Source organism: Mustela nivalis (assembly GCF_964662115.1).
Source record: "Mustela nivalis genome assembly, chromosome: 2".
Lineage (NCBI taxonomy): Eukaryota > Metazoa > Chordata > Mammalia > Carnivora > Mustelidae > Mustela > Mustela nivalis.
The window spans coordinates 84,322,653-84,348,030 of record NC_139021.1 but is presented as its reverse complement, the minus strand read 5'-3'; the positions used below and the strand labels follow the sequence as shown (position 1 = coordinate 84,348,030).

Here is a 25,378-nt window from a genome sequence, read left to right as displayed (position 1 = left end):
TTCATCAACAATGAACTCCTAGCCAACAGCACCATAAATCATACTAGAATAAGCCTTATCTAACACATGCACTTCCTCCCTAAGGTACATCCCTTCATGTGCTCAGGACACCAGACAGCACTTCAGCATGGAGGCCATTTTACACAGTGAAATCACCAAGAAAAAGCACAAAAATGCAAAAAAACATGGCACTAAACAAATCTCAAAAAGGTCACCAGTTTATAGTGTAAGAACTAAGACAAGAAGGCTGAGCATTGCCTTCTTGGACTTCAGTTGTGTGCCCAGCAACTCAAACTTTCCTCTGCCCTGCATGTGTCTAAAATTATCTTGAAAGCATGAATATTAATTTAAGGATTATCCATAAATTTTATTTTTTTCCAGTGTTCCAAAATTCATTGTTTATGCACCACACCCAGTGCTCCATGCAATACAAGCCCTCCATAATACCCACTGCCAGATTCACGGAACCCCTCACCCCCCTCCCCTCCAAAACCCTCAGTTTGTTTCTCAGAGTCCACAGTCTCTCATGGTTTGTCTCCCCTTCCAGTTTCCCCCAACTCACTTCTCCTCTCCATCTCCCAAAGTCCTCCGTGTTATTCCTTATGTTCCGCAAGTAAGTGAAACCATGTGATAATTGACTCTCTCTGCTTGACTTATTTCACTCAGCATAATATAATTATATATAATTATACATAAATTTTAACAAACAGGGAAAGTCACAAATACAGAACCCATAAAAAACAAGGATTAACTATACATGAATAAACATAATCTCAAAAAGCCACCATCATATGTATACAATATGATGGGTTTAAAAAATCAGAGATCACATACCATTTATAACAACAACAACAGCATTTTATACACGCTGGGCACAAAGCTAAGCATATTTTTTTATGTCATGTAATCCTCACAGCAAATGTGCTGCCTACCCCTCTATACACTGGTGTTTTTGACATTTTGAACCCTTGCCCTTTATATTATCTTCTTATATTACCAGCCGCAAGTAAATTTTAAAGAATTTTGCTTTTAATAATTTACATTATTATATTTATTCATTAAGCCTTCATTTCCAAACTCCAGAGATTCCAACAGATCTCACAGAGGGATGGACAATCTCTACTCCATGGAAATTCAGTGCTATAAAATGAAAAGACATTTCCTGTCTTCTAAATTTAATTGAAACACCAATTACTTTCAGATTATACAGATGTCCAAAATCATTGATGCTTGAAAAAATAGTAAGAAAAGAATCTTCCCAGTTAGTATATTAATACAAGACATCATTAACACAAGACACCATAAAAAGGCAGGACAGTTGAATGATTTAATTTAGGACTTAGATCCAAGTACCTTTTTCATAAGGTATTATCTAATAACGGAAAACTTGCTAACTGTAACCGAAGCAAGTCCAGTCACTAGCACATTAGGCTTTAAAGACTTGCAGTATTTAACAAACTCAGTATTGGCAAGAATTTTTTTTTTTTTAAGTGACTGAGAGAGGGGTTGGATAGAGAGAGAGAGAACACACACAAGTGCATGAGTAAAGGAGGGGAGGATCAGAGGGAGAAGAAGACTCTCCACTGAGCAGGGAGCCTGATGTGGGGCTGATCCCAGGACCCCAGGATCATAACCTAAGCCAAAAGCAGATGCCTAACCAACTTAGTCACCCACGTGCCCCCTGGCAAGAACTTTTAAGAAATGTGCAGCTGGTGAACAGAGAAATGTAATTTTAGAATAAACTTTAAATATCCTAAAAAGCACAGCACTATTTTTGTTTGTTCTAAAGGTCTTTTCCCCTCTTAATGTAGTTCTACAATATATAATAGAGTTACATAAAATATCTTGATAAGGATTCTACTGTTCAGTATACTACTCATGGTTAATGAAGTTACATCACACTATAACATATTATGATTCCACAACTTGATGCCAAAAATGGTTAAGTTGCATGTACTTAAACACAAGTAGATACTTGCATATCTAAGAAAATAATGCACCCTCTAGAGTTTGTAAGTTTAATAACACAGAAATCACTATTTTGTTCACTATTTTGTATTATTCCATTTTGTTCCCCTTAAAGAAGGTCATTAACATTTTTAAAAATAAAAATAATTTAGGTAAATATTTACCAGGTTTCTAAATGGGAACATTCCTTCGAAGCTTAAAAGTGGAAGAAAACACAAAGATTTTTCACTGCAATGTAAGCTTCATGAGACAGTACTGAGAATGGTGCCCAGAATACAACTGATGTCAAATAAAGCCTTAATGCCTAGTGAATTAATGAATTTGACCATATGGTAACTGACATTAACATGATAAAAATTTTATGAAAAAAAATGAGGTAAACAGCAAACTTTGAAAATCTCTATCTCAAATGTAGCAGCTAAATTCCCACTAAGTCACATAAATTAAATTAAAGTACAAATTAAAAGTAAGTGAGTAGGAGAAGAATAAATGAAACAAGATGGGAATGGGAGGGAGACAAACCATAAGTGACTCTTAATCTCACAAAACAAACTGAGGGTTGCTGGGGGGAGGGGGTTTGGGAGAAGGGGGTGGGATTATGGACATTGGGGAGGGTATGTGCTTTGGTGAGTGCTGTGAAGTGTGTAAACCTGGTGATTCACAGACCTGTACCCCTGGGGACTAAAAATATATGTTTATAAAAAATAAAAAATTAAAAAAAAAAAAAGCACCAGGTACTGGTTTCCCCCATGAGAGTTTAAAGAGAAATGGTAACACTCATTGCTGCAGAGAAGGTGGTAGAGATGCTATTCTCACACAATACTGCTTGGAGCTTGAAGTCCTCTCTAATAATGTTTTTAAAATCTCAGGGCGCCTGGGTGGCTCAGCCATTAAGCGTCTGCCTTTGACTCAGGTCATGATCACAGGGTCCTGAGACAGAGCCCCAAATCGGGCTCCCTGCTCCTTGCCAGAGGAAGCCTGCTTCTCCCTCTCCCACTCCCCTTGCTTGTCTTCCCTCTCTTGCTGTGACTCTCTCTGTCAAATACAAAAAAGAAAAAAAAAATCTTTAAAAAAAAAAAGTAAAATAAAATAAAATTTCAGAAGTACTTATATACGTTCTTTCAATGAATGTATTTAAGGGACCAGAAAATAATCAGAAATATCTGCAAAGAGTTACTCTGTTTTTATAATAATGAAAAATTGGAAACATACCAAATGGTCACTAGTAAAACTTGAGCACACTGGAATACATTTATCTATAGGCAGCATTAATATATATGTTTTAAAATTTGTAGATGGGAAATTACCATGAAAAATGAATAAAAACAGGAGATAAAATAGGAGATATTACATGATCAATACTCTGGAAGGAAAAAAATATATGTATAGAGAAAAAAACCTGAAAATAAATAAACTATTACTTTTACCTCAAAACTAGAGTCTTGTTTTTTCATTATTCTTTTCTGCATTTTTCAAGTTTTCTATAGTAACTTGTTACTTTTCATGATAACTCTAACTTAGAAAAGATAAATGAACAAGTTATTAATTTTTATTTGTACATACTATGCTAGGCTTTGTACAAAGGGAAACAGAGCTATTTACCTCATACAAAAGTGTGCATTTTAAGAGAATAAGCAGGAATTCTTTTGATAGCTCTTTCTCTCAACATTTACTCTGCCCTACTATGGTCAACGATATGCCTCATCAGATATAGTTCCTCTTTTTGAGAGGTCAGAGACCAGTTTCAGTGGGGAGAGGGGATATAATGAGGTGATCATTATGTATAAGCTGAAAAGGGCTATGGATATATATACTGAACACCGAAAGCACAAAAAATTGGACAGATACTGTGTTTTGTTTTAATGGCAATATACTGGTTTTCCAGATTAAAAAGAGAAGAATTTTTTTATCAGTCGTATTTTTACTTGAAGAGATAGAAACTTGCCTACCTAATTAAGACAGTTAAAGAATCCCTGAAAGGCAAGTACAGCTTGAAAAGCTGGGGAGCCAAGCGTGAAGGCTGTCCGGACTGATTCACAAGCAAGCGACCAAATTAGCAGTCCAGCAAGTGTGCTACTGGGGCGAGGCACAGAACCTTAAGTTTCCTCTGCTCGTCCCAAGACACAAGTGCTACGGTCTCAGCCACGGCTACTGCCTTAAAGCAATGCCTGCAGTACCCACTTCCCTCCACTCCTCATTCCTGCCAGACATCTGGGGCAGCGAGATCTGATTTGCTGACTGAGGCCATAAGCATGTGGCTGGAAGCAACTGAGTTTAGGAAAGCATGCTGCTGGCATTTTTATCTTCTACAACGAAAGGGAGCACATGCTTTGGAAGGTGGGAATTCCTTGAATATAGGAAAACTGTTTAGATGTTGTACTACTTAAAAGAAAAAAAAAAAAAAAACATGCACTACAGTATTCGAGGCAGAGAGAGGGAGGGAAGTGCACTTGCCCAAGCCCTAGGAGGGTCTGATGGGGCTCTGGGTTGCTGTTGCAATGTTCTGCTGCCTGGGAATTATGCATGCAAAGGGGGGATGCTCTCTTCGGGACAACTCTCAGGCGCTAGTCATCAAAGTGTGATTTCTGGGTGTTCAGCAGGGCCACAGGTGGTCTTGTGCTTTTCAAGGACAAAGCAATGGAACAGTTTTATTCACATGCCATCATACACACACATTTGAAAAATAAGATTAATGAATGGTGTTTGTTTCCTGGAAATTGTATCACAGTCTTAAAGGCTGTGGGTCCTTCATAAGAATTGAACTGGCAAGTACAGTTGACAGAATAAATTCATTCAGATAGTTTACTTTCATCTTATTTGCATTTATTGAGGGCACTTATTAAATTTGCTGTTGGGGGGAAGTTATGTTCTCCACCTGAATTTACAAAAACAAGTTACTGAATCGAAAGGGTTTCTTTAAACTACAAAAGGAGTCATGAAAATAACAACAAATAGGTAAAACAACAGTAAATAGGACTCCATTTTGAATATCATATGTAGATCTGCACGCCAAGACAAATCTCAGTGTGATGAAAGAGAATGACAGATAGGAAATACGGCAGTATTACTACCTAAATCTTCATCACTGGACCAGCAATATATTCACCCGTAGTCTCCAAAACACTTTTGATATGAAACTTTGTCAACTGATTGATTTTATTGTTTGAGATGGAGAAAGGGACAAAATTCAAAAGGAGGGAATGCCTGCTTTGTGATGAGTACAAATCATTCCCAAGAAACTTGTAAAAAGAAAAAAGTCCACCACAAGAACACTATATTCTTAGAGAAAGCCAAATTTCCTTATTAAGTAATGTTTAAAATCACATGGTATCAAAAACATACAGTGGAGTACAGCTGAGCTTTAAACAACATTAGGGTAGAGGTGGTTAGGGACACCAACCTCTCACACAGTCAAAATCCACATATAATTTTTAACTCCCCCATAAGTTAAGTACTAATAGCCTACTATTGGACAGAAGTCTTACCAGTAACATGAAGAGTCAATTAGCACTCTTCATATAGTATATTTTGTATGATATACCATATACTACATTCTTACAATAAAGTAAGCTAAAGAAAAGGAACTGTTACTAAGAAAATCGTAAGACAAAATACATTTACAGTACTGTATTATAAAAAATCCACATACAAGTGGACCTACACAGTTCAAACCAATGTTGTTCAAGGGTCATCTGCAATTGCTATGGTGCAGGATAGCAGATACTTAGCAAATGGACAAAATTACTCATTGAACTGGTACTTACTATGTGTTAAGTGGCGTTTAAAGCACATTACATATGAACTTATTTAGTTCCCATATTCAGAGGAGGAAACTGGCACAGAGAGGATATATGGCAAGGTCGTACAGTTACCAGGTAGCAGGGCTGAGATCTGAACCTAAGCAGGCAAGTTTAGTATATGCACTTAACCAACAGGTAATTCAGTACAGATGACTGTGGTGCCCATTAGCTATTAGCATATGTACTGTGCGTGTATGGAGGAGATACTCCTGATTTCTCTGGAGGGCATAATGTGGACAAGAAGTTGTTGGACTTAGTACTGACAGAGGACTAGTTACGTTTGCCAAGGAGAATTAGTGCTACATGGACAAAGAGATTAACTCAACTGGACCTTGCCTGCCTACTAATCTTGTCAGTGTTAAAAGAAATGCAAGTGTGAATTTTATCAAGTTATAAGAACTGAGTAAAGAAAAACATGGGGGAGCATAAGACTGCCTTTCTAAACAGAAATATGCCATTCTTTTTTCTGGGGGTGGGGAACTTACTTTCTTTGCTCGTACTGTTTTTCCTCAAGTTGTAGGAAAGGATAATTATTGGTTTCCTCAGTATGTGATACATAAGACAGCACTTACAGTGATAAATACCAGTAAAAATCCTTTCCATTATTCTAAGCAACTTAGCAATGTAGTAGTCATCATCTGAATAGGTTAAAAAATATCAACATCAGAGTGCCAGGATGGCTTAGTCGGTTAAGCATCCGACTCTTGATTTCAGCTCAGATCAAGATCTCAGAGTCCTGAGATCAAGCTCCACATCAGGCTCTGTGCTCAGCGCAGTATTGCTTGTTACTGTCTCTTTGCTCTTACCCCACTTGCCTTCTCTCCCTCCCTCTCTTTCTCTCTAATACATAAATAATCTTAAAAAAAAAAAAAAAAAGAATATTGGGACACCTGGGTGGCTCAGTCAGTTAAGCAGCTGCCTTTGGCTCAGGTCATGATCCCAGGACCTTTGGATCAAGTTCCACATCTGGTTCCTTGCTCAGTGGGAAGCCTACTTCTCTGTCTGCCTGCCACTCCCCCTGCTTGAGTTCTCTCTGTCCCCCACTCTCTCTCTCTCTCTGACAAATAAATAAAATCTTTAAAAAAAAAGTATCAACCTCAAATTTAAGATACCAACACAATTTGTTAAGGTGACTGATTTGTAATTAAAATGGATATATCATTGAAAGTTTGAATTTTTCCAAATCTAAATGTTTTTATTTTATTCATGAAGGGAAAAAAATGAGGACTGTAGTTAAAAACCACATCCACAAGCTACAACTGAATTTAAAGAGATACTTTTATATGGCCAACTGCAACCACAAAGTAGATTGGGAATTTTTTCGCCTCTGCCTCACAAGTAGCAACATTCAATTTCCCTGCTTTTACACGGAATGGGCCAGTCAACTTAATATCTGATGAACTGTTAAAGCAGGTTTCAGGGAGAAGTCCTTCTGAGTACACATATGATCTGAATATCCAGAACTATCTGCAAGAGGCGTAAAACTGTTGTAGGCATTCCTGCCAACTTACTGTAATGAGTTAACATTTTTTTAAATTTAGTAGCAATAAAAAAGAGAAAGTGAAAAGAGACCTTGACTTATGCATGACTCAAGCATTCTGTTCTTGATACCTTGGTAAAAGATCATGAACAAAATAATTCCTATAACTGACATTAAAGAGTTATCAGTACTTCAAACTATAATTACATTTTTTGAGTGTTGATTAATTTTATTACTGTTTATTTCAAACTGTGGGTCTGCAAAACCACCAACAGTCTATTTATTAAGTTTGAGAAATACTCCTATGTAGGAAGATGTGGGAATGACTTCACAGAGAGAATGAGAGTCTTCAAGGGGCTATGTGATGAGGAGAAAATAATTTGAAAATATATTTCAAAGAAGGAGGAACAGAAAACTGTAGAGAAATTAAGTTACTCTGAGATAATACTGGTGAGTGACTTCAAAAAAGAATGAACATACTAGTCCATGGATCCATGTAAGCCACTGGAAGGACAAAGAAAAATAGTAGCAGCGCCAGCGCTGCAGGCAGGCAGGCAGGCATGAATGAGTGAGTAACTGTTTGAGAAAGTGTTTTAGCACTGAGGATTGGTGCATATATGATACCAGCGATATGTAGTCTGAAGAAGTTAAGTATGGTGTCCAAGATAATCCTTAACTGGGGGAGACGACTGGAAGGGAAGAAAAGTAGGGATGTGGTAGAACTGGATGATGTGAAGGCATAACAGGTTTCTGATTAGCAGTAGATATGGTGTAAACTGTGTATCCATAAGACACAATTGAAGCCCTAGGGTTCAAGACATTGGTAACAAGTCAGTACTGTAAGAAAGTAAGTTCTTAAATAAGCTTTTCACCAGTTTTATGATTTTAGAATGAGAAGATTTTATCTATATTTGCTTTTTCCCTTTCCAAAAGTATTATAAATAAGCGATTATATCATTATGAAGGATTCACCTATCCTCTCTGTTTTTCATGTTAAACACATCTTAGGTGAGCCTGGGTGGCTCAGTGGGTTAAAGCCACTGCCTTCGGCTCAGGTCATGATCCCAGGGTCCTGGGATCTAGCCCCACGTCGGGCTCTCTGCTCAGCGGGGAGCCTGCTTCCTCCTCTCTCTCTAGAGTGTCTCTCTGCTGACTTGTGATCTCTGTCAAATAAATAAATAAAATCTTAAAAAAAAAAAACACATCTTAGATGGGCTAGGGACCTGGGTTATTAGCTATATTTATATAAAAGCAAAGTTCATCTTTGTCTTATCTGAAGATTCTCAATTTTTCATAATAAAATAGGCTATTTTTTTATTTATTTTTTATTTATTTTTGGCATAACAGTATTAATTATTTTTTTTATTTTTAAAGTGGTATTAATGTTAGTTCTTATCATCAAAGTGTCAAGAACTAAAGGTCTTAGCTTTCATCCCACTTGCAAGCTAGCAAGTAGAGCTGCCATAGTTTCATGGAGACCTGTAGAAGACACTGAGACTCCTGGGTCAAAGATAAATGCTAGTTTGTTACTCAAGGCAACTGCAGTAGCAAGAATATTAGAATTTTGTGCTGGTTCCCCAAACCACAATTTCACAGGAAAACATGAAGAGAATTCAATGATCCCTGCATAAACAGTGTAAAGAAGAGGAACCCTGAACTTAGAGAACCCAAATCTCTCCTAATGGACAGTAAGCATCCTGCCCTTTGCTCCCAGGAAGACAACCATTTGAAAAGAGCATTCAACGTGCAAGAAGGACAGAAAGCTGAGAGAAATATCTCCCCACATATAAAATCTTCATTTATACTTTATCTTGCTTTCTGGCAAGTTTACCTATGAATATACATCACTACAGTGGTCACTGTGATTAATCTGGCTGATGCAGGCTGGAATCAAATCCATAGCATCAGGATAAAGCACAGTGATCTTATCCAAGTCCCTCCAAGGTCCTGGATCTAATTAGCTGGAAAAACGCCATAAACCACCAGGGTCTACTTAAAATTCATGGGCTTTCCCCTTAAGTTTCTGTAGTGACCTTTACACTTGGCATTAATCCAAGTATAGATGGATACTTTATAAAGAATGTGCAGATTCTTCCTTGGGGCAAGAAGGAAGTCTAGGGCAATTCTGTCAACTGGCCAGTGCCAGTTTTGTTATTCTAAAATCTAAAATTTGTTTTCTCATTCTAGAATCATAAAACTGGCACTGTCAATTTGGCCATAACAAATGCTGGCCAGTGAACTGAATGGCCAGCAAACTGAATGGCCAGCCAATTGAGGCTAACTTGAATGTCTTCCAGGGTTAAGGTAGTATCACTAATCACTTATTTTTGGGAAACACCACCGAATCATCAAAGGTAGTTCCTTTTATAGAGCTCTCCATGTTCACCTGAGGACTGTATGATCTACTGGTAGTGTTTCCTTAAATAGACAGAGGCTACTTATAATGTGTAAGTTACCACTCCTAATGTGTAAGTTACTATGGTTTGGGGAGGAAAGCAAGTTCATGCCTGGCCTTTTTACAGAAGACCAAGGACATACCAAGGACACTCACAGCCCCTGGAAAGAAAGTGAGATCATCAGTGGTGGTGGTGGGACAGGGGGAGGGCAGACAAGCTGACAGTGCCCTCAGTGTCACTTCCAGATGGATGGGTGAACCTTAGGGATCTCAGTTGAAGTCAAATACCTGAGTCTAGTCCCAGTTTTAGGAAAGAATGACCTATTTGTCTATGGTACCAGATAGGCAATATTTCTCTGCCCTGTGGAATGGTTAAGAGAGGCTCCAGGACGGAGGGTTGGGCAGACAAAAAGAGCTACTGACAGGTATTTTGCATGGAAGGTGCAAAAGCTATTATTATCCCTTCTGTTTCCAACAGACTTCTCAACAGGTTAAAGGGAATGGCCATCAAATTGTGGCAGCACTCTCTGGAGGTAGATGACAGAGCCAGCAGTCAATTAAATATAAAGTGTCCAACAGTGGAGAGATCTCTTGTGTCTTTCTTCATGAGAAAAGCTATAGGAACAATTCCCTGAAAAACAAAGATCAGTAATATTCTCCCTCTCCTGTGTCTCTATTTTTCTCTGCATGTGCTAAAGCTGTTACCCTTCACTGCTACAAAATCAGCAACTATAACTTCACTTATTTTACAGCCATTTGATTAAATGTATCCAGACCTCAGTTCACAAGAAGGGCAAGAGCACTGCTATAAAACTTGCAGAGATGGGCGATGGGAGTGATGTCTGCTAGATGGCTGAATAAGACATCCTTCACATGTATCTCTCCTCCTCAAAAGCAGTAATTTGCTATCCATCCATGGAAAACTGCCCTCCTGGGAACTGTGGGATACAGATAGGGACTATGAAACCCTGGTGCTCTCTCCAACTGAAGAAAGACATTTTGAGAGGGCAGGATCACACCCAGGCAGCTGATTCACTGACTGTTACCCTGGCTACAAACCCAGAAACAGCTCTAGAACCCTGAGAATTCTACCATCCCTATTGGCTCTGATTCTACCAAAATAAGGGGCCCTGGAAGAGTCACACCTACCCATCCATCAGCTAATAGGCACAGAGACCTCAGTCCCAGTTGTGTGGACCCTGAAAGAGCCTTTGAACAGGCTCCAGCATCTCTCTGCTGAGTTCTGGGAGTCCCTCCCTTACCCAAGAAGTAAAGCCTTTTAAACTTTGTCAAACAGATTCTGAAAGGGTCCTATAACTGGTCTCTAGCTCATTCTGGCCAGTCCCCAAACACACTTGCTGGCACAGAGACCCAGCAGGAAACTTCTGGCTGCAGCCTTATAGATTCTGAGGGGTCCTATACATGACTCTAGCTCCATCACAGATGGCCTGCCAGCAGGCCAGCCAGCTTCAGGGACCTAGCAAGAGATGCTCTGAAAATACCCCAGAGAAGGTAGAAAGGGCCCTATATTCAGGTCCATCCCTTCCCAGCCAGTCCATGAGCAGTACTGCTGACCCAGAAAACCAGTGGGAGACACTCCCATCTGCACCCCAAGATCCTGGAAAGGTCCTATATTTGGTTCAATTCCCTCCAACCTGCAGTTACAGGCAGTCCTCCAACATAGGGACCTGGTGTGGGACACTAACATCTGTGCCTCAGGATATCTTGAAACAATCCTATACTCAGCTTCAGTTCCTTAAGCCAAAGTCAGGGAGTAGTTCCACCCACCCAGGGACCTGTGGCACAAATACCCATCTGTGCCTCTAAAACCAGATATGCAGACTTCAGTTGTGGTTGGGACACCTGAATCAGCCCTGGAGCTTGGTTCCAGTCCCTCTCAGCCATGGCCCAGGGCCTATCCTGCCCACCCAGGGATCCATCAGTGACCAGGTAGCAGTGCTCCCTGGGACCTGCAGGACCCATCCACACACCCGGTAAGGGGATAGCTAAGGACACAACTGTGGAGACCGAAATGGATCCTTGTCCCGCCACTACCCTACTAAACAAGGTATTTGAGGCAATCCCAGCCATCTGAAGACCAGACAGGAAACACACCTACCTAAGACCCCAGTAACAAACCTGCCAACCACGGACACCCCTGCAGACTCATATCTGTGCATAACCCACTCCAACTCAGCATGAATGTACTTTCAGAGGTAATGCCACCCATTAGCCCAGGCAACAGAGAAGAGTTATCTGCTGAAAATGGTCTTAAAAGACTAGATGAGGTATTTACTCCTTTAAACGCACAGACATCGATGTGAGGCTACACAGACCACAAAGAATCAGGTAAATATAACACTACCGAATGAAAATTAACAAAGCTCCAGTAACCGATCCTATAAAAATATGTATCTAAAATCTGCCTAATAAAGGATCAAAATAATCATCTTACAGAAACTTAATGACATGAAAGAGAACACAGACAACTAAGCAAAATTAGAAAAACAACACATGAACAGAATGACAATAAAGAAAGAGAAATAAACAGAACCAAACAGAAATCTTGGAGCTGAAGAATACAAGGACAAAACTAAAAAATGCAACAGAAATCTTGTACACACAGACTTACAAATCTGCTGTATCTGTGCCATTTGCTTCTGACATGCATCCGGAATAAAGTTCTATGTAAGACCAGTAATAGCTCTATACAGAAGAATGAAACTGAACCACTCTCTTACACCAAATACAAAAATAAACTCTAAATAGATGAAAGACCTCAGTGAGAGACAGAAATCCATCAAAATCTTAGATGACAACATAAGCAATAACCTCTTCAACACTGGCCACAGCAATTTCTTTCAAGACATGTCTCCAAAGGCAAGGGAAACAAAAGCGAAAGGGAAACAGTCAGCAAAACAAAGAAGCAACCCACGGAATGGGAGAAGATATTTGCAAATGACACTACAGATAAACGGCTGATACCCAAGATCTACAAAGAACTTCTCAAACTCAACACCCAAAAAAACAAATAATCAAATCAAAACATGGGCAGAAGACATGAATAGACACTTCTCCAAAGAAGACACAGAAATAGCTAGCAGACACGTGAAAAAGTGCTCATCATCACTAGCCATCAAGGAAATTCAAATCAAAATCACACTGAGATACCAACTTACACCAGTTAGAAGGGCAAAAATCAACAAGGCAAGAAACAACAAATGTTGGGAGAAGATGTGGAGAGAGGGGAACCTACTTACACTGTTGGTGGGAATGCAAGTTGGTGCAGCCATTTTGGAAAACAGTGTGGAGGTTCCTCAAGAAGTTAAAAATAGAGCTTCCCTATGAACCAGCAATTGCACTACTAGGTATTTACCCCAAAGATACAGATGCAGTGATAAGATGGGCAACATGCACCACAGTGTTCATAGCAGCAATGTCCACAACAGCCAAACTGTGGAAAGAGCTGAGATGCCCTTCAACAGATGAATAGATAAAGAAGATGTGGTCCATCTATACAACAGAGTATTACTCAGCCATCAAAAAGGATGAATACCCAAACCTTTGCATCAACATGGATGGGACTGGAGGAGATTATAATGAGTGAAATAAGTCAAGCAGAGAAAATCTATTATCATATGGTTTCACTTACTTGTGAAACATAAGGAATAGCATGGAAGACATTAGGAGGAAGAAGGGAAAAATGAAGCAGGGAAAACCAGAGGGGGAGACAAACCATTAGAGACTACGATCTCCAAGAAACAGACTAAGGGTTTGGGAGGGGAGGAGGTGGGGAGCTAGGATAGCCTGGTGATAGGTATGAAGGAGGGCATGTATTGCATCAAGCACTGGGTGTTATACACAAACAATGAATCATGGAACACTTCATCAAAAACTAATGATTATACTGTACGGTGACTAATATAACATTAAAAAAAAAAAACAGTAACAAAGGCTTGCTGGGTCAGAATGAAAACATCCCGCAGTTCAAACACTGAGTGATTCAGTAGCTACACTCAAGAATTTTCTATTTTTCCTAAAATAGGTATCAATATCCTGAGTAGTTTCCCATATGACATTTGCCTAATGTTCTCTCATTTATCCTCCATAAAAGAGGCATTTTGCACTCCAACATATGGAGTTCAGAGATGTTCATGCTCATTATTCCCATCCAGAAAAAGTGCAAGAGAAACTCTTCACTCAAAATGGACATGAACAACCTCTTCTCATTTCTGAGAGCAAAGGGAGGCTATCCCTTACTAACCTCAAGCCTACTTCTCCATATAGCAATGTCAATCCTGACAACTCAGCCCATGATCCATGTGATATCCCACAGCCCTGGCAAATTCTGCTCCAGATGAAACTGTCATAATTTTGGAAATGGACTTTACCAAGGTCCAATACAAAGCAGCCCGAGCAGCCAAATCAGATCTAGAAAAAAACAAGGTGAAGATCAAAAATAATATAGGTCAGAGACACTTGGAGCGAAAAGATAATTTCTCTGCATCTGGATCCAGTCACTGATATAATGTTTTATAATGCTTAAATATTTATACACTATAAGGAGAAGAGGAAGTTATGAAGTAATTGTGGAACGTTAAAGTATGCAATTACTTCTGTGGCTCTGCCAATTCTTCCTCACATTCTAAGGTGTTCTGGGCTTACTTGACACTGTTTTATAATAAATAAGATTAATACTATCATTTCTTCCTTATAGAAAGTTTTGATGAATATAAAATATCCATATTAGTAATAGTAAAAGTAGCTAATACTTACTGAGTACTTGCTGTGTATCTCCTGGCACAACTCGGATCACTGTATTGGGTTAACTCATTTAGTCCTTACATCAGCCTCATGAGAAAGGAATACGACTATCGTCCATGGGAAAGGAATATGACTATCGTCCCAATTTTACTCATTAGGAAACAAACTAGCAAGTGAAACAGCAACAATTCACACCAAGGCACTATGCATTTCTGCTTTTCAAAATAACAGAAAACACCCCTTTTCTACCTTAAATGTTTTTTCCCTTGATATAATATTGGTACCCTGATTTCTTATTTTTCCCAGAAAAAGCCCAACTTTTCATTGTTGAGGTATCTAAATGATTTTAAATTATGTGGCTACCATCACCACATCTATAAAGTCTTATCTATCTCATCCCACATGGAATTCCTCTCTTCTCAATACTCTGAAATACATAATTTTATCACTATACATCTACTATAACTTTTCTTTACAGGTATTATATTTTCTTCAATATTGTGAATCTAAGAAGAGAATCTAAGATCCTCTCTCTCACTCTCTCTCTGCCCCTCCCCATCATGCACATGTATGCACTCTCTCTCTCTCTGAGAAGGAAGTAAATCTTTTTTTTTTTTAAGATTTTATTTATTTATTACACAGACAGAGATCACAAGTAGGCAGAGAGGCAGGCAGATGGAGGGGGAGAGAACCAGGCTCCCTACTGAGCAGAGAGCCTGATGCGGGGCTCAAATCACAGGACCCTGAGATCATGACCTGAGCTGAAGGCAGAGGCTTAACCCACTGAGCCACCCAGGTGCCCCAGTAAGTAAGTAAATCTTTAAAAAATAGTAACAACAGGGGTGCTTGAGTGGCTCAGTCGGTTGGGCTCTGCCTTTGGCTCAGGTTGTGGTTGTGGTCTCCAGGTCCTGGGATTGGTATCAGGCTCCCTGCTCAGAGGGCTCCAGCAGGGAGCCTGCTTCTCCCTCTCCCTCTTTCCCTCCCCACTCAGCTTGTGCTTGATTTCTCTCTCTCAAATAAATAAAATCTTTTTTAAAAATTAAAATAATAATAGGGGTGCCTGGGTGGCTCAGTGGGTTGAGCCTCTGCCTTCGGCTCAGGTCATGATCTCGGGGTCCTGGGATCGAGTCCCACATCGGGCTCTTTGCTCGGCAGGGAGCCTGCTTCCCTCTCACTCTCTCTCTGCCTGCCTCTCTGCCTGCTTGTGATCTCTGTCTGTCAAGTGGATAAATGAAGTCTTAAAAAAAAAAAATTAAAATAATAATAATAATAACAATAATGTCTCATCGTCTCTGTAACCAGCAAGACAGGAAACAACGTGTGTTGGAGAGGATGTGGAGAAAGGGGAACCCTCTTGCACTGTTGGTGGGAATGCAAGTTGGTGCAGCCAATTTGGAGAACAGTGTGGAGATTCCTTAAGAAATTTAAAATAGAGCTTCCCTATGACCCTGCAATTGCACTACTGGGTCTTTACCCCAAAGATACAGATGTAGTGAAAAGAAGGGCCACCTGCACCCCAATGTTTATAGCAGCAATGGCCATGGTCGCCAAACTGTGGAAATTACCAAAACTGTGCCCTTCAACGGACGAATGGATAAGGAAAATGTGGTCCATATACACTACGGAGTATTATGCCTCCATCAGAAAGGATGAATACCCAACTTTTGTAGCAACCTGGATGGTACTGGAAGAGATTATGCTGAGTGAAATAAGTCAAGCAGAGAGAGTCAATTATCATATGGTTTCACCTATAACATGGAGGACATAGGGAGACGGAGAGGAGAAGGGAGTTGATGGAAATTGGAAGGGGAGACTATGAACTCTGAAAAACAATCTGAGGGTTTTAAAGGGGTGGGGGATGGGAGATTGGGGGAGCCAGGTGTTGGGTATTATGGAAGACTCGTATTGCATGGAGCACTGGTGTGGTGCATAAACAATGAATTCTGTTAGGCTGAAAAGAAATTTTTAAAAAATTAATTTAAAAAGTGAAAAAAATTTTAAAATGATAATAATAATGTCTCATCGTCTCTGTAACTACTAGTAGTAGTCGAAAAATAATGAGTACTAACAAAATGGCTACTAAATTAAAATCATAAAAACCAAAGAAAATCATGAATGTGAAATTTCTAATGTGATCTCTGCTAGCCACCACACAACAGTGTTATTTTAATTAGGTTTATCATAATTCCCCATATTAATTAAGCATCTTGATTTCACTTACTCCATCAGTTTCTCTGCTAAACTACTTTTCCCTTACCGTTTGCCTCGTGGATAATGCCGCACATATTCTCCAACATCATGAGCAGCAACAGCTAAGACTTGTGGATCATCCGAGACCTCCAGAAGTTTTGTCAAAATTCTGAAATAAATTTAATCCAAAGAGAGACTGATTTCTAGTTGTTCTAGAGGGCACAACAGAGCACAGTGTATTTTCAGGTATCTCCTGAAAATAGACATTTACAAAAGGATTTTCTACAGCTTTTACTATTACACATAATATATTACGTATGAGTTAGCAGTTTTCAAATCTTTACACATTATTATATCAGGTTACTTTCAAATTCATAATGCATACCACACACAATCCCCAACATATCAAAAAATCCCCAATATAACTTTCCTGTTCTCTCAAAAAAGACAACTAGAATGTGAGTTAGTATTATTTTAATATATAGTTACCAGTGAATCTTTGCCAATTATATTTTGAAGATTAATCATTTGTAAGCCTTTTGTTAGTATTAAGAAGTTGCTTTAAGGGCGCCTGGGTGGCTCAGTGGGTTAAGCCGCTGCCTTCGGCTCAGGTCATGATCTCGGGGTCCTGGGATTGAGTCCCGCATGGGGCTCTCTGCTCAGCAGGGAGCCTGCTTCCCTCTCTCTCTGCCTGCCTCTCCATCTACTTGTGATTTCTGTCAAATGAATAAATAAAATATTTAAAAAAAAAAAGCCTCTACCTTTAAAAAAAAAAAGAAGTTGCTTTAAGTTGTGATCATGATGGAACATGAGCCCTCAGCATAGACATTCCCTGTGCCCCCTCTCCCGCCTTCTTTCTCACTCCAAGTCTCAGGAAGAACTTGAACCTGAACTTCACAAGTAAAACAATGCAAAACAGCAAGTGAATGTTTCTGAGAAGATGGGCACCCAAATTCATAATCCTGGTTCCCCTGCTGTCCTTTCTCCACAGCAACTGCACAGAGTGAAACCACTGCAGGACCCTGACAGTGTTTCTAAGAACAAGAGCCAACCAGACACAGAGAAGGCTCCCTTCTGCTGGGAGCTGGAGCCTTGACCACAGATTTCTGCTTCCTCGAGGACCTTCAGGAAAAGGGCTCATCTCACCCAGGAGATGTTTCTGGGTGCATGTTTCCTCAGGAGTGAAGAGAAAGAGGGAAATGCACTACCCAGAATCCAATCCAGTGGGAGAGAGTCTTCAGCATGAGAGTGAGGGAGATCACTCAAGGAACAGATCATTCCTGTGTTATTGAAACTACTCAAGGGCACAGAAATGGAAAGAAAGCTCAACTCATTCCACAAACAGAACATACTGGGATAATCAATCAGAATCAGTAATTACTTTAACTGCCAGGCAGAAGACCAACATATTAAAAAAAAACTGTTTTCTAATATGCCAGCAACAGTCACTCCCTTAGACACAGATATATGAAAACCTTACAGAACTAGCTAACTGAATCAGTACAATACTGAGAAAGTATCTTTTCAGTTCTCAGCTCAAATATCACCTCTTGCTTAAGAGTCTCTGATCCCAAGATAATACCCTCCCCCTCATCATTTTCTATCCCCATTTCTTGATTTATTTTTCTTCACAGGACTCATCAGCACTAGCCATGGTATTATTTAGTTTCCTGACTACCTGTTTAGTCTCGTTCTCTACAAAATACAATGTAAGCCTAATGACAAAAGAAATTAATTTTATTTGCCATTGTGTTTGCAACACCTAGAAAAGTACTGACCATACAACAGATGCTCAATACATACTTGCTGGAAAAAATGAATACACAATTTAAGTATAAAATGGTGATGCCGCCAACTGGGGAAACAATGTGACAGCTTCTAATGGAATTTAAAATGCACAGACCCTTTGATCCAGCAATTCTACTTCTAGGAAACTAACCTACAGAAATACCTTCACATTTCTACAAAGATAACTATGTACACTAGCTTAAAAATGACTAAGAGGGGCGCCTGGGTGGCTCAGTGGGTTAAAGCCTCTGCCCTCGGCTCAGGTCATGATCCCAGGGTCTTGGGATTGAGACCCGCATTGGCCTCTCTCCTTAGCCTGCCTCTCTGCCTACTTGTGATCTCTGTCTATCAAATAAATAAATAATAAATAAATAAAAATAAAATAAAAAATGACTAAGAGAAAAGGTTAGGGGGTAGAGTCCACATACAAGAGTTAGGTTTTTCCCTCCATTTCTTCTTCCGTGCTGGTGGCACCCGCTTTGTCCTCTATAAACCAAGTATGTTATGTACAAAGCAGTTTCACATTAACCATTTTATCAAAATCTCTACAACTTAGGATTATTGATTCTTCCTATTTTACAGAGTGGTAACACCAGAGGCTCAGTGGAATAAAGTGGCCCAATTAAAAAGAAAATAGATTTCAATTTTTAAAAATAATAAAACTAAGTCATTTTAACAGACCCCAAGCCATAATTAGTGAAAAACATAAGTCAAAGACTAACATATTTAGATGGAACATGTATAAATAACTCTATATAAAGATGCACATACAGATATGTCTATGAATGAGAGAACACTGGAGAGTATATCACCTGACTCTGGTTACCACTGGGGAAGACTATGAGAGAGAACAGCAGTGAAGAAATCTTTTTATTTTATTTCTGTATGCCTACAAGAATACTTAAATGACGTGGCCCAGGCTGTTCTATATAACTTAGAATTCAAAAATTCAGCACACATATTTTTTTTAAAGTTACTTAATTTTACTAAGATGCTCAAGAATTTACTATCCCTTAGAATTTCTAATTTTTTTAATTTAAATTCAATTATCCAACAGATAGTACATCATTAGTTTCAGATGTAGTGTTCAATAATTCATCAGTTGTACATAACACCCAGTGCTCATCAAATCACATGCCCTCCTTAATGCCCATCATGCAAGTACCCCATCCTCCCCAACCTTCCTTCCCTCTAGCAACCCTCAGTTTGTTTCCTATAGTTAAGAGTCTCTCATGGTTTTTCTCCCTCTCTGATGACTTCCCATTCAGTTTTCCCTCCCTCCCTATGATCCTCTGGGCTGTTTCTTATATTCCACATATGAGTGAAACCATATGATAATTGGTTTTCTCTCACTGACTTGTTTTGCATAATACCCTCCAGTTCCCTCCACACTGATGTAAATGGTAAGTACTCATCCTTTCTGACAGTTGAGTAATATTACATTGTATATATATACCACATCTTCTTTATCCATTCATCCATGGATGGGTATCACTTGGCATCAGGGAAATCAAATCAAAACCATAATGATATACCGCCTCACTCAGTCAGAATGGCTAAAATTGTCAAGTCAGGAAACAACAATTGAGGACATGGAGAAAGGGGAACCCTCTTACACTGTTGGTAGGAATGCAAGCTGGTACAGCCACTCTGGAAAACAGTATGGCAGTTCTTCAAGAAGTTAAAAATGGAGCTACCCTATGATCTAGCAATTGCACTATACTTCTTCGATTATAAAATACAAACCTTATTTCTTAAGATCTGTATTAGGAAACATCTTATATCACAATGATATTTGCTCGTATCATTTGCATTAAAACAAGAACTTAAACACTTAAAATACTTAAGTAATAAGAATCTACTTTAATAGTTCAAAAACCTGTAAAAGTCTATGAAGCTTGTGTACTTCAGTTTCTGCAGCTCATTTATTTGGTAATGTCTCCTAAGAGTACAACTCAACACTTCTTTGCCTACCTTTTTCTATCATCATCTCAGCATGTCACATATCTAACTCTATAAACAACAGGAAACACTAAAAAAAACCTGTCAATCAGGGAATTATTTCTTAGGAAGTACTTACATGCCTTTTATCTTCCAGACTAACTGAGATATCTGCATTTCCAAATAACAGAAGAGATAAAATGAAGATTTATTATATGCATACACGTTTCAACTTCGATGTAAACATATACCTCACAACAAGAACCCATAAATGAGAAAATGAGACCCAGAGAAGTTCCACAGTCTGCCTACAGACACAAGAAATGTTGAAACAGATTTGAATCACTAACTGTTGACTCTAGTCCACACTAAACACAACTGCACCATGATGGCAGTTCACTCAACTCAAGCACATGTAAACCCACAAAGAAAAAGCAAGACATACAGTCAATCTCCCATACATTTACTTTACTGGGTCACAAATCAGGACTCAACCGATACCATACATTTACTTTAATTTCAAACTTGCTCTTTTTAAAAGGCCAACTTGCAAAGGATTCTAAAATTACATTTAATTCAACTGAAACATTTTAATAATTTCAAAAGGTCGAAGTACTTTTTTTTTTTTTTTTATTAAGGGATTTTTTTTTTAATATAATTTTTTATTTTTTACAAACATATATTTTTATCCCCAGGGGTACAGGTCTGTGAATCACCAGGTTTACACACTTCACAGCACTCACCAAAACACATACCCTCCGAAGTACTTTGATGTTGTTTTTATTATTTTGAATTTTTATTAAGGTATCATTTTAGGAAATAAGAACATATCAACATAAGATTCCCTAAAAGCGTAACAGAGTATTTGTTCTGAGTACCTTAAACCAGAAACTAGCAAATTATAGCTGAAATCCAAAATTAGCAGCTTCCTGTTTTTGTACATAAAGTTTCATCAGAACACAATCACACGCATTAGTTTACATACTGTCCACAATTGCCTTAGCACTTCAGTACTGATGCTCAGTAGTTGTGACAGAGAACAAATGGCTCACAGAGACTCCACTGTTTACTTTCTGGGCCTTTACAGAAAAAGTTTGCCAATGCCTGCCTTATACAACCTGAACTATTCTTCATATAGCAGAGACCTTTGATACACAAAATATGGCCTGCAAACTCACAGCATTGGTATCAGCTTAGAAATGCTGAATTACAGAACAAATCCTGGATCTCCAGAGCTAGAATATGCATTTTAACAAGATCTCTATTAACATTTGAAAAATATAGTCTTAGACTCAAAAATATGGTGAAGTAACTAAAATCAAATCTAGAAAATATGGAAATGATTTAAATGGCTATCCTTTAGGACCATTTAGGCCACTGAATACATTCATCAACAATGAAAATATTTTTGTATTATTATCTGTAAACTGAGCATGCTTTCCATTTCTATATTCAAGTCATCAATGAAATTTTTCAAAAGAATAGGTCCAAAAAAAGAGATTCTGTGGTAAGCAAAGAAAGAGCTCCCTCCAACTCTTCTCTGAATATGTTTTTTTTTTTTACATTCTTAAAATTTTTTTATTATGTTATGTTAGTCTCCACATGGTACATCATTAGTTTTTTTTATTTTATTTTTCAGTGTTCCATAATTCATTGTTTATGCACTACACCCAGTGCTCCATGCAATACGTGTCCTCCTTAATACCCACCACCTGGCTCACCCAACCCCATAACCCCTCCTCTCCAAAACCCTGAGTTTGTTGCTCAGAGTCCACAGTCTCTCATGGTCTGTCTTCCCCTCTGACTTCCCCCAACTCACTCCTCCTCTCCATCTCCCCATGTCCTCCGTGTTATTCCTTATGCTACACAAGTTAAGTGAAACCATATGATAACTGACTCTCTCCACAAGTAAGTGAAACTTTATGATAATTGACTTATTTCACTCAGAATAATCTCTTCCAGTCCTGTCCATGTTGATATAAAAGTTGGGTATTCATCCTTTCTAGTGGGTGCGTAATATTCCATTATATATATCTTCTTTTTTTACTTAATTTACTTAATTTCTTCCATATCTTCCATATCTTCTTCCGTATCTTCTTTTTTTACTTAATTTCTTTTCAGTGTAACAGAATTCATTGTTTATGCACCACACCCAGTATGCAGTATGTGCCCTCTATAATATCCACCACCAGGCTCCCCCAACCTCCTACCCCTCGCCCCTTCAAAACCCTCAGATTGTTTTTCAGAGTCCATAGTTTCTCATGGTTCATCTTTCCCTCCAATTTCCGTCAACTCCCTTCTCCTCTCCATCTCCCCATGTCCTCCATGTTATTTGTTATACTCCACAAATAAGTGAAACCATATGATAACTGACTCTCTCTGCTTGACTTATTTCACTCAGCATAATCTCTTCTAGTCCTGTCCATGTTGCTACAAAAGTTGGGTATTCGTCCTTTCTGATGGAGGCATAATACTCCATATTGTATATGGACCACATCTTCCTTATCCATTCGTCCACTGAAGAGCATCTTGGTTCTTTCCACAGTTTGGTGACCATGGCCATTGCTGATATGAACATTGAGGTACAGATGGCCCTTCTTTTCACTACATCTGTATCTTTGGGGTAAAGACCCAGTAGTGCAATTGCAGGGTCATAGGGAACCTCTATTCTAAATTTCTTAAGGAATCTCCACACTGTTCCCAAATTGGCTGCACCAACTTACATTCCCACCAACAGTGCAAGAGGGTTCCCCTTTCTCCACATCCTCTCCAACACACGTTGTTTCCTGTCTTGTTAATTTTGGCCAATCTAACTGGTGTAAGGTGGTATCTCAATGTGGTTCCAATTTGAATCTCCCTGATGGCTAGTGATGATGAGCATTTTTTCATATGTCTGATAGCCTTTTGTATTTTTTCATTGGAAAAGTGTCTGTTCACATTTTCTGCCCATTTTTTGACATGACTATCTGTCTTGTGTGTGTTTAGTTTGAGGAGTTCTTTATAGATCCTGGATATCAACCTTTTGTCTGTACTGTCATTTGAAAATATCTTCTCCCATTCCGTAGGCTGCCTCTTTGTTTTGTTGACTGTTTCCTTGGCTGTGCAGAAGCTTTTGATCTTGATGAAGTCCCAAAAGTTCATTTTCGCTTTTGTTTCCTTTGCCTTTGGAAACGTCTTCAAAGAAGTTGCTGTGGCTGATATCGAAGAGGTTACTGCCTATGTTCTCCTCTAGGATTCTGATGGATTCCTGTCTCACGTTGAGGTCTTTTATCCATTTCAAGTTTATCTTCGTGTATGGTGTAAGAGAATGGTCGAGTTTCATTCTTCTACATAGCTGTCCAATTTTCCTAGCACCATTTATTGAAGAGCCTCTCTTTTTTTCCACTCTATATTTTTTCCTGCTTTGTTGAAGATTATTTGACCATAGAGTCGAGGGTCCGTATCTGGGCTCTCTACTCTGTTCCACCAGTCTATGTGTCTGCTTTTATGCCAGTACCATGGTGATCACAGTACCTGGTGATCACAGCTTTGTAGTAAAGCTTGGTATCAGGCAATATGATGCTGCCAGTTTTGTTTTTCTTTTTCAACATTTCCTTAGCGATTCAGGGTCTCTTCTGATTCCATACAAATTTTAGGATTATTTGCTCTAGCTCTTTGAAAAATACCGGCAGAATTTTGATCGGAATGGCATTAAAAGCATAGATTGCTCTAGGCAGTAGAAACATTTTAACAATGTTGATTCTCCAATCAAAGAGCATGGAATGGTCTTCCATCTTTTTTTGTCTTCTTCAATTTCTTTCATGAGTGTCCTTTCCTCTATAGTACAGATCCTTTACCTCTTTGGTTAGGTTTATTCCCAGGTATCTTATAGTTCTTGGTGCTATAGTAAACGGAATCAATTCTCTAATTTCCCTTTCTGTATTTTCATTGTTAGTGTATAAGAAAGCCACTGATTTCTGTACATTGACTTTGTATCCTGCCACGTTACTGAACTGCTAATGAGTTCTAGTAGTTTGAGGGGGGAGTCTTTTGGGTTTTCCATATAAAGAATCATGTCATCTGCAAAGAGAGTTTGACTTCTTCATTGCCAATTTGGATACCTTTTATTTCTCTTCATTGTCTCTTTGCTGTTGCTAGGACTTCTAATACTATGTTGAACAAGAGTAAGAGTGGGCATCTTTGTCATGTTCCTGATCTCAATGGGAAGGCTGTGAGCTTTTTCCCATTGAGGATGATATTAGCTGTGGGTCATTCAAAGGTAGGTTTTATGAAGTTCAGGAATGTTCCCTCTATCCCTATACTTTGAAGCGTTTTAATCAGAAACAGATGCTGGATTTTGTCAAATGCTTTTTCTACATCAATTGAGAGGACCATGTGGTTCTTCTCTCGTCTCTTATTGATTTGTTCTATCACATTGATTGATTTGCGAATGTTGAACCATCCTTGCAACCCAGGGATGAATCCCATCTGGTCATGGTAGATAATCTTTTGAATGTGCTGTTGGGTCCTATTTGCTAGGATGTATCTTGATATCTTTGTTAATGGACTCAACTTTCCTAAGATAAATAGGGATTAAAAACTGGTTTACCTATAGGGGTAGCATTGATTGGGGAAAGGGAATTACCTTGAAGATTATCTCTATATGAATATTAAAAAAAAAAAAGAATAAACTAAAATAAAGTAAAATTTAAAAAAAAAATAAAAAGTAAAAAAGCAAAAGAAAAACACAGGTGTCTGTATCAAAAAGTTCAGGTTAGGGGCACCTGGGTGGCTCAGTGGGTTAAGCCTCTGCCTTGAGCTCAGGTCATGATCTCAGGGTCCTGGGATCGAGCCCCTCATCGAGCTCTCTGCTCGGCGGGGAGCCTGCTTCCCCCTCTCTCTCTGCCTGCCTCTCTGCCTACTTGTGATCTCTCCCTCTCTGTCAAATAAAAAAAAAAAAAAGTTCAGGTTAAAAGGTTATTATGGAATTTGATGTACTGGACATCTCACTGTGACGGTAAATAGGTTAAAAAGTTATATATATACATATATAAAATATATAAATTGTGGGAG

The 25,378-nt window shown here is 38.8% G+C and overlaps 1 protein-coding gene across 4 annotated transcripts in view; it reads right to left on the bottom strand.

Moving 5' to 3' along the window:
- ATP6V1H (ATPase H+ transporting V1 subunit H) overlaps window positions 1-25,378 on the bottom strand; it is a 141,890-nt gene that overhangs the window by 45,879 nt on the left and 70,633 nt on the right. For all 4 annotated transcript variants that reach the window (XR_014308437.1, XM_082719248.1, XM_082719249.1 and 1 more), the window contains one exon: window positions 16,665-16,766. Coding sequence is in view for 3 of the 4 variants with exons in the window: in XM_082719248.1 (XP_082575374.1) it covers window positions 16,665-16,766 (102 nt within the window). In the remaining variant the exon portion in view is untranslated. The remainder of the gene's footprint in view (window positions 1-16,664; window positions 16,767-25,378) is intronic.